General features: G+C 41.6%; 1 protein-coding gene across 1 annotated transcript; it reads left to right on the top strand.

Annotated features, from left to right (window-relative positions):
- The first annotated feature begins 778 nt into the window (after positions 1 to 778).
- LOC117443355 (E3 ubiquitin-protein ligase CHFR-like) lies at positions 779 to 9,232 on the top strand. Its single transcript, XM_034079346.1, has 6 exons — positions 779 to 858; positions 1,682 to 1,752; positions 2,389 to 2,476; positions 2,562 to 2,669; positions 4,465 to 4,537; positions 6,396 to 9,232. Exons 1-6 carry the CDS (start codon positions 804 to 806, stop codon positions 6,436 to 6,438), a joined length of 438 nt encoding a protein of 145 aa, XP_033935237.1. The 5' UTR covers positions 779 to 803; the 3' UTR covers positions 6,439 to 9,232.
- Positions 9,233 to 9,699: the final 467 nt, after the last annotated feature.

Below are 9,699 nucleotides of genomic sequence, written 5' to 3'. Positions count from 1 at the left end.
CACATGTTGAACCCAAATACCTGTACTTTCTACTTCTCACATGTTGAACTCAAATACCTGTACTTTCTACTTCTTACATGTTGAACTCAAATACCTGTACTTTCTACTTCTTACATGTTGAACTCAAATACCTGTACTTTCTACTTCTCTCATTTCCCAAACAGCTGGTTCCTTTAGTCTGAATGTGTGTGGGTGCGTGATCATTATTCTTTAGAGTCACTGCGTGCCTATTGATTGGAACACGATCCGTGTATCCATCACTTCCTGGTCTTCTCTAAAGAAGAGGGACCAATGGAAACGTTGTCATGTTGCCGTTGGTCACCATGGAAACATTAATTAGCTAACAATGACATTATTGTTCTATTAATATAAAGGGAGGTCAGGCACTCTTTAAAACAGCTGCTAGTTATGGGTACTTTTTACTGAAGTACACTTCAAAGCCTCTCTACTTTGACTTGAGTAAAGAAGTTTAGTCAGTACTTCTACTTTCACCAGAGTATTTTTAAACACGAGTATCTGTACTTGAGTAAAGAAGTTTAGTCAGTACTTCTACTTTCACCAGAGTATTTTTAAACACGAGTATCTGTACTTGAGTAAAGAAGTTTAGTCAGTACTTCTACTATCACCAGAGTATATTTAAACACGAGTATCTGTACTGCTACTTGAGTAAAGGATGTGTGTACTTTTACCCTCTCTGGTTGTTGCACATGTCTGGATATGTTGTTGCACACAACTCACGATACACCCTGTGCTCTGTTCCGGATTGTGTTGCAGGTGTTCTGTGTCAGCGGCCCTTCTGTCACATGTACTGGGGCTGCCAGAGGATCGGCTGTCAGGGCTGTCTGGCCCGCTTCAGTGGTACGTTTCTGATCCAGCCTCGGGGGGGGGGGGGGGCTCTGCTGGCTCTGGGCTGATGACAATGAAACTAAACTAAATGGCCCAAAATCAATCTCAGATTTGTTCTGTAAGACTTTAGATTTTTAATTTGTTTTTGAGTCTAGACATTTAAAGCATATTATTGAATCACAACGAAGCAACTGGACTATATATCATTTTGGGGAAATGTAGAGTAGTCCTCTAGAGATGAATGGATAGATGGATGGATAGATAGATAGATGGATAGATAGATAGATAGATAGATAAATGGATAGATGGATAGATAGATAGATAGATAGATAAATGGATAGATGGATGGATGGATGGATAGATAGATAGATAGATTAGTACTTTATTGATCCCAATTTGGGAAATGTTTGCTTTGCAGCATAAAAAACAAGGCAATAAGATAAATGAAGACACAAGAAATAATAATAATGCAGGTCTCCCTTGAAAAAGAGATCTATGATCTCAATGGGACCAATCTGGTTAAATAAAGGTTTGGAATGAAATGAAATAAACAGTCCAAAATATTTCTGAAATGGAAATAAAACGGCATTAAAAAGTCAAGCCATCTGATTGTACCAAATAAAGCTTTTATAGCCTCCTGTAATTGTTCTGCTACTTAAAGATAAGATAAGATGGACCTTTATTAATCCCCATGGGGAAATGTAAGAGCGAAAATCAGGACAGTACAGATTAACACAAGATGAATACAATTTAAATTATATACAGGTTCTGCTACTTTATGTCGTGTAGTTTGCCGAATGTTTCACAGTTCAAATCCACCATTTTCTTTTTCCAGAACTCAATCTGACCGACAAATGCCTGGACGGTGTGCTGAACAACAACAACTACGAGTCAGAGATCCTGCAGGTAAGAGGATCTGTGCCTGTCGGATCGGCCAACAAAAACTATCCCTGGGTTGTTTTTTTTTTTACATGTCAACAAAATGAAATTCAAGGTCAGGATGTTGAGCTTGCTATTTATTATCGGGGTGGTCAATTTCTAACCGGGGCAACGGCCGACTGAATTGATCTGAATTTGGGAAATGGATTTGGTACAGCAGCATGTAAGCAAGGCATCGCAAAATATATAAATATACATACCTATCAACATAAATACATATCAAATAAAGAGTGAATATGTAAAATATATATAGGCTTAAGGTCATGATGATCTAAAACAGCTTTTGCTACTATAACATGAATAAATAGATTATAAAATGCATGTTTTTTAGGTAACGTTTATAACACTAACAGCATGGCCCAAGGACAGAAGTGCATGTCACTTGCACCTGGAGTCACATGTGACATTTTTCGTTGTGTTTTCACATCGTGTTTGAGAGTTTTTCAGTCTGTGCTGGTTTTAGTGTCTCGTGCTTTTACATTTGTTTTGTCTAAATGTATTTATGCTGCTCTTTATATATGTATTGATGTACAGCACTTCTTAAATGTGCTATATAAATAAAGTTGGATTGGATATTAAAATGCCGTTGTTTGTTTCCATCAGAACTACCTGTCCTCCAAAGGGAAGTCATGGAGAGACGTGCTCCAGGAGTCTCTGCAGGCCTTACAGCAGGGCAGCTACTACCTGTCAGGTGAGCTTCAGATCAAAACCCGACGCACCTTCAAGTCCACACTGTCGTATAAAGAGAGAAATACATGTAATATCCTCTTCTTCAGACTGCCGCATCTCTCCAAACGCCATCCTGTGCTACTGCTGTGGCCTGCGGTCCTTCAAGGAGCTGGCCTACAAGTTCAGACAGAACATCGCTGCTCCTGAGCTGCCAGGTCAGAACAGCCTTTTATATATTGTGCCATTTTAAGCTTTTCAGACAACGTTTTCATGATAAGCCTTTTCCTTTTCAAGATTAAAGGGGACCTATCATGCAAAATGCACTTTTTGATGTCTTGTATACATGAATAATGTGTCCCTGGTGCGTCGGGGAACTCACAAAGTGTCAGAAAACAAAACCCTCTCTCTTTTCCTCCGTACCCACATCTCTAAAAACGGGGGCTGATCCAGATTTGCGATATGACGTAAATCACGTCATTTAACTGTATCTGCCGGTTGAATTATGAGCAGGCATTAGCTCCCCCTCTTTTTTTTCTTTCTTCTACGGACCCAAAATCAGTGTTTCTCTAACTTTTTCATACCAAGGACCACTTAACCAATAAAAAAACACTCGCGGACCACCTAACTCCACAAATATCCAAAAAGACATAGTTTTTTACAAATCGCCTGAAGATGGTACAAACAAGTGGCCACATGTGTGATGAAGGTGTTGATCTGGGCTGTCTCATGCAATCAAAAGTGAAACTTAAGCTCGCTCCATTGCGGAGATATTCCCGCGAGAGTGCGGAAAACTTAAATGTATTTATTTATTTCAAAGGTGAAATGTTACCAATATACTCACGGGCCACTAGGGGGCGCTCACGGACCACCAGAAGCACTGCTCTAACAGGGCTGAAATAGAGGGATATGAGGGACGTCTAAAATGCATGATCTGTTTGGTATTTTGAACAAAACACTTCATAGACATGCTTTTATATATTTGTATCTGAGACCCAGAATATATGCCTAAAAATAGCTTAATAGGAGACCTTTAAGTTTAAAAGGTTTTAATGTCATATGTGACCCGCTCTATCGAAATCAGTCGGAAGTCGCAACGGCTCATTTCAAAATAAACGTGGATTTGCGTAAAAAACTATTTTTTCGGGGTTCGTGTGTTTTGTTTGATTTTAAACAAACAAAGTCTTGGCTTTCAGAATATGAAACTTTTATTTCCAAACTTACGATAAATACATTCTTTAAGCTTGTCAAGGGACGATGACAGGCAATCTGCTCTTCCGCAGCGCCGCCCCCCTCCCTCCGGCTGACATTATGAATGTGAGCGCAGAGTAATCATAGATAACACGGCAGGGTCCGTTACAGTTTGTTTTCATCTGATTTCAAATAAACAAAGTCTTGGCTTTCAGAATATTAAACTTCAGGTGATAAATACAACTTTGAAGCTTCGGCATAATTACAAGCGGAGAACGGAGTAGCTTAACGTCACAGCGGGCAGAACAACAGCCGGTGTTTCTCGTGAGGGTTTTCCCGAGAAACAAACGCAATACACACAAATGCAAAATTACACAAACACACACGTATACACACACACACACACACACCCACACACACTCGCGAGCTTCCCCCAGACCAGTAATCCAAACGGAAATATCTTCCCTCCGTAGTATTTTGATCATTTGCTAATAACCAATCAGATCGATGGATTCCAGAGAAGAGGAAACTTTGAAGGCCTTTTTCTCAAAACGAGGACTCGGTGACAGTCATTATATAATGGGACATATGTTGCTTAATATTTGGAGAACAACAACAATCCTGATATCATTAGGAAGCTAGGAATCTCCTCTTTCCAGCAGTATACAACTCAGAATGTGTCTTCGGGTCAATGCGACTGATTTCGATAGAGCAGGTCACATAAGCTACAGCGTAGAAATGGCAATGAAAATCCTAGAATATTACCCTAATGGATTTGTAATCAATACCCAGGAAATAACTGTATTTGATGTTCTTCTGCAGCTGCTGTTACATCTCGTCCCGACTGTTACTGGGGACGCAACTGTCGCACGCAGGTGAAGGCGCACCATGCAACGTAAGTGTTCTCATAATAATAATAGAAAGCACCATATAAACTCATTAAGTCTCAGATCTGCCCTCTAGTGGTTAATGTGGGAACTGTAGTTTCCTCTGTTATTACCATGGATGTAGAATAAGAACTGGATACAGTGGGAGGCGGGGTCTGGTTCTTTCCTATGAGAGCTGCTCATTGCCGCAGGAAGGCAAAATGGCCCAACTTTTGAGAGCGAAACGTCACAGATTACCCAGCATGCCTGGCTGTCAGAGCAGAAGATCCAAGCCCACAGGAAGTGCGCTGGACTCTGAGGAAAATATTTGTTGTGGCCAAACGGCGGTACTACACCTCCGTATCAAGCGCTGGGCCCGCAAAGCCTTTTTCCCATTGACTAACATGGGGAAAGAGACGTCTGTAAATCGATGGATAATTTTTTTTAAACTAAATAAACTACCCGGTATGAACACTTGTACTTATTAAAAACATTCGGTCCTCGAGTTGTAAAATGTACTAATAACGTTATTTTCCTCTGCATTATGAACACAGATCTAACCCACGGGACCGCACCGCCCGGCACGTTCATGTGACGTGTTCAGTACTACATGAGTTTCACCTTTACCCATGGATGCACAATAACAACGGATTATATGAATACTTTCGCGACGTTTCGCTCTCTCAAAAGTTGGGCCATTTTGTCTTCATGCGCCAATGAGCAACTCTCATAGGAATGAACGAGGCCCCGCCTCCCACGCTGTATCCAGTTCTTATTATACATCCATGAGAAGAACCCGTATGTGCGCTCACAGAGCATGCGCCCCTTAAGCCCCGCCCCCCGGCTCACTAGAATTAATGGAGACAGAAAATAAATCTAGATTCGGCTTTTAGTGCATTTTACAACTTTAAGGACAGAATGATTCTCATAAGGGCTATAAAGTAGTTCATACTGGGTAGTTTATTTAGTTAAAAAGAATTATCTGCTGATTTACAGACGTCTCTTTCCCGATGTTAGTCAATGGGGAAACGTCTTTCTGGGCCCAGTGACGTCACGGACTGATACGGAAGTTGTAGTACCGCCGTTTGGACACTACGAATATTTTCATCCGAGTCCGGCGCACTTCCTGGGGGCTTGATTATTACCAGTCCTCTCTGCAACTTTGACGTTTCCTTGAATGCCATTTTTGCAGCATATTGCTTTTGAATGAACTTTCTTTATCATGACTCTCCACTCTGTGTGTGATCAGAAGCCATAACTTGTTGACCAGTAAGCAGTACAAACCCATCATGAGTGATTGTCCATCATACACTGTGGGCTTAACCGGCCCAGCTAAAGTAACTGGATGACCTACCTGCCTGTCAGCCTTCCACCTGTGCACACACTGATCTCGTGCCCTCATTGGTCATGTGCGCGTTCGTGTGTGTTGGAGGAGGGGCTCTGTGAGGAAGTCTGAAGGAAGGGGCAGATTTTTTTCGGCTGGGTACTTTCAAATTCTAGCGCTCTCGAGCTGGTTTCTCCATTCTTACCTTTAACATGGTTATTTATGATATTTTTACGAGACCTTTGGATATTTATTATGAAAAGCCACACCTGTTCTTCAAACCAGCTGGATAGGATGGAAATCAGTGATTTAAAAAAGTTTTTTTTGTAGGTTTTTCGGTCATACATTTGGAAAGTTCAGGCTAAAATCTGGGGGACAGCCACCCAATGTAGTTCACTCATCTAACCACTAGGGGGAGTTCTTGTATAAACGTGGTCCTATATTTCTCTCATGTCTGCTGTTTTAAACCTAAATAAGATTTTTTTGTTGTCATTTTTTATCGTTGTCTTTAAAAACACCGCTCTAAATGATGTGTTTGTCTTTTCTCTTTATTTCAATTCCAGGAAATTCAACCACATTTGTGAGCAGACGCGTTTCAAGAGCTGAAGCAGCGGAGCGGTCTGTTCCTCCTAAAGTGTCAAATGTAGATAACGGAGCATCTCATAGACGTTTTATTTTTCTCCATTGTATCCTACTGCCTTCCAGATATTATGCAATAATAACCCTAATGCAGAAATTACAATCAGTATCCATTAGTAATAGTGACCAGTGTGAAATAATTACTTTGCACAATAACATTGATGTTTACTAGAACTATTTTTTAACAGCCACCATTTATATACTGATCACTTTTACCCGTGGATAATGCATCTTCAATTAACCACCAACTGTTAGAGTAATTTATTTCTACTTCCTGTTATGCCCTCCAGCCTTCATGTCGAAAATGTTTTCTCAGATTAAGAGCGAGTGAGGCAATCTGAATGGAATAAGGCCATTTACTGTATGTACGCACATGTATGTTAACATGTTATGTCTCCTGTAGCCTTAAGGCTTAAAGCACCTGATGTATATTTACGTTGTGACATGTTTTCAGTCTATGGCATGCCGAGTTAAGAATCCAGGGCTTCCTAAATAATGCGGACGATACTAGTTTTATCATTTTAGGTGAAAAAAAGAGCCTAGTTTTGAATTATATTCTAAACGTCTGGGACTCGGGCAAAAAGCCACGTCGAAGCCCCGCACACATACTAGAGTAGATTTATCATCTCATGTGATATTTGTCGAGGATTGGGAGGGGGATCAATGTGTTGTAACGCTGTCAGAGGGCAGGGGGCGGGGCTTTGCTCTGGATAATCATCTCCAAGGTGATTAATGTAGTGTAAGAGGGACGCTTTCTCCCAGCCTTGTAGTAAGAGCTTAGCTGTGAGGAAATGCAGTTACTAATAGGTGGTAATGGAATATGCTCCCGGGGGACGTTGCTGTTAGAGGTAGTGGGCGACCCGCAGAGGAGAGTTTTACAGCAGAGACGTGCCAATACAAACACAACAGTTGTCATTTGTGTTTAAACGACAGATTTCTAGCTTACTTCGCAAGAATTTCGAAAGATGTTTATTCCGATTTCTAGATTTTCTCTCGTTCCTCAGGTTCACAAAGCTGCTGTTGTTGTTGTTGTTTTAAAGGTGCCCTATTATGCTAATTTTTAGGTTTCATTATCTGTCATTTGTGACGATTTGCTTTTATTGTTGAAAAGCAGCACCTCTGTTCACCCTCCGTCTGAAACCAGAGCCCAGTCTGCTCCGATTGGTTAGCTGGCCGCCGGCTCTGTTTTGATTGGTCAACCGTTATGAGATGTCCCGCCCCTTAGTCTATCACAGGAAATGTGTTGGAGCGCTAGCCAATAGGAGCACGAGTGTTATGGAGTGACTATACACCACACTAAAGGAGAGGGGAACACCTGGAAGCTCTTTAACTCCGGGTAAACCAAGTTAATGATGAATCTGAGGACCCTCTTAACGGCTGTCATGCTAAGCTGCAGATATAGCACAATGTCGACTGTAACAAAACAAATCGAGATACATTGGGAACATCCGGACATTAGTTTCAAGAGGCCTTATACATGTTGAGATATGAGGATGAAGTTGTAATCTTGGTTGTCTTTTTATTTAGGACCACGGTTGGTGTGTAGGAAATGTTCAAAGCTCAGGCCTTTAGTTGATTTAGGAGAATACGCACTAAATATGTTTTATAAAGGTATTTATATTGTACAACTATGAGGACATTTGCACATAACTTCTCTCATCCAAATGAACCAGAAATCATTCAGGAGCTGTCTTCCAGGATCATCAAGTCTGATCCTCTGAAGGGTTTTAGTCCAGAATACGAGGCACAACATCAAGAACAAGAGATATGTTTAATAGCCTAGTTACGCCTAGTTACGATAATATGCATTTGCGAGTATGCAGTACAAGCAGCCAGAGTCAATATGGATGCAGTATTTGTTGTTTTGGGAATGCAGCGCTTCCTGTTTTCGGTTCCTGTTAGCAAGGTGCTTTAGGTGGTTCTTCTTGTTGTTGTTGTTTTTGCCCCCCCCCCCCCCCGGTATGGTGGGTCCACACTGGCATATGCACGTAACTTCTCTCATCCAAATGAACCAGAAATCATTTAGGAGCTGTCTTCCAGGATCATTATATCTGATCCTATGAAGGGTTTTAGTCCAGAATAAGATGCATGTAACCTTTTATACCAGCCGAGTTAAGATGGTATGCCTTTGGGAGTGTCCAGTCAGAGTGTCAGAGTGAATATGGATGCAGTGTTTGTTGTTCTGGGAATGCAGCGCTTCCTGTTTTCTTTGCGAGTGTTGGTGTCGGTTCCTGTTAGCAAGGTGCTTTCGGTGTTTCTTCTTCTTCTTCTTGTTGTTGTTTTTCCTCACGCTGGCATTCCTCAGCGGCTCAGGCCTTCAGCCTTCCACCGCACGACAGAGTGGCTGCATTTTAATGATTCCCGAGCGGGGATCTCTAAGCCAACAACAGTGCCGAGCCGCTCCAATCAGGAATTGGTAATAAAGAGGCTTTGCAGCCCCCTGGGGGGGGCTGTGGGGGGCGTGTTGGACACCGAGGCAAACATTGACTCCCTCTGTGTGGAGGCAGGTCCCACTCTACCTCATCACGTCTCCAGGGAAATAAGGGAGACTGAACGTGCGTCAGGGCGTACCCGGTGCCTCGGTATGCACTGCACGATTTGAAAAGTTAGGATAAAATCACGTTCTCGTTAAATCACGATATCACATTAAGAACATGTGTGAGGTTTGCTTCTTTACCCGTGTGTTGTATTAGCAATGCTAAAGTTGTATTTGAAATGATTTTCCTTTTTATCCTAACAAAATAAAAGACTGCCGTCTGTGTCTGAGCTCTCCTCTGCTTCATAATGTTCACACCTATTACACTGGTGTAATATATCACAGGTCCAGATATATCCAGAGCCTGTCTCTGATTGGCTGAAACACCAAACGGGTCATTACAGCATTACCCATAATCCCCTCTGTTTCAGCCCTGTTTCCAAAGTGCTGATTCTCTGTCTGATACTTTAGATGAAAATAAGGAGCCCCTCCCCACACCCCTCTGAGACATTTGATTACAAAGAACTCAATGGTGCTTGATTCTCAAATGGGGGTACGCGGACCCCTAGGGGTACGTTGGGGTACTGCAGGGGGTACGTGAGATTAAAAACTAAAAAAAGTTAATTAAAAAAATACCGTGCATGATTACAAAAATAATCTTAGTACAATAAGTTAAATAGAAAACACAATTTCATATAACATATTCCTAGAACCACCAAGGGGGTCCTCATATAAACATGTCACATTTCAAT

Source organism: Pseudochaenichthys georgianus, unplaced genomic scaffold (assembly GCF_902827115.2).
Source record: "Pseudochaenichthys georgianus unplaced genomic scaffold, fPseGeo1.2 scaffold_592_arrow_ctg1, whole genome shotgun sequence".
Lineage (NCBI taxonomy): Eukaryota > Metazoa > Chordata > Actinopteri > Perciformes > Channichthyidae > Pseudochaenichthys > Pseudochaenichthys georgianus.
The sequence above is the reverse complement of the archived record's forward strand: the minus strand, read 5'-3'. Positions and strand labels throughout refer to the sequence as shown.

Bases quoted from the DNA above. Each gene is read 5' to 3' on its own strand.
- LOC117443355 (XM_034079346.1), top strand. From the start codon at position 804: ATGTACTGGGGCTGCCAGAGGATCGGCTGTCAGGGCTGTCTGGCCCGC. The intron at 2,670-4,464 runs GTCAGAACAGCC...GTTCTTCTGCAG, and splicing joins CGCTGCTCCTGAGCTGCCAG to CTGCTGTTACATCTCGTCCC. The intron at 4,538-6,395 runs GTAAGTGTTCTC...TTTCAATTCCAG, and splicing joins GTGAAGGCGCACCATGCAAC to GAAATTCAACCACATTTGTG.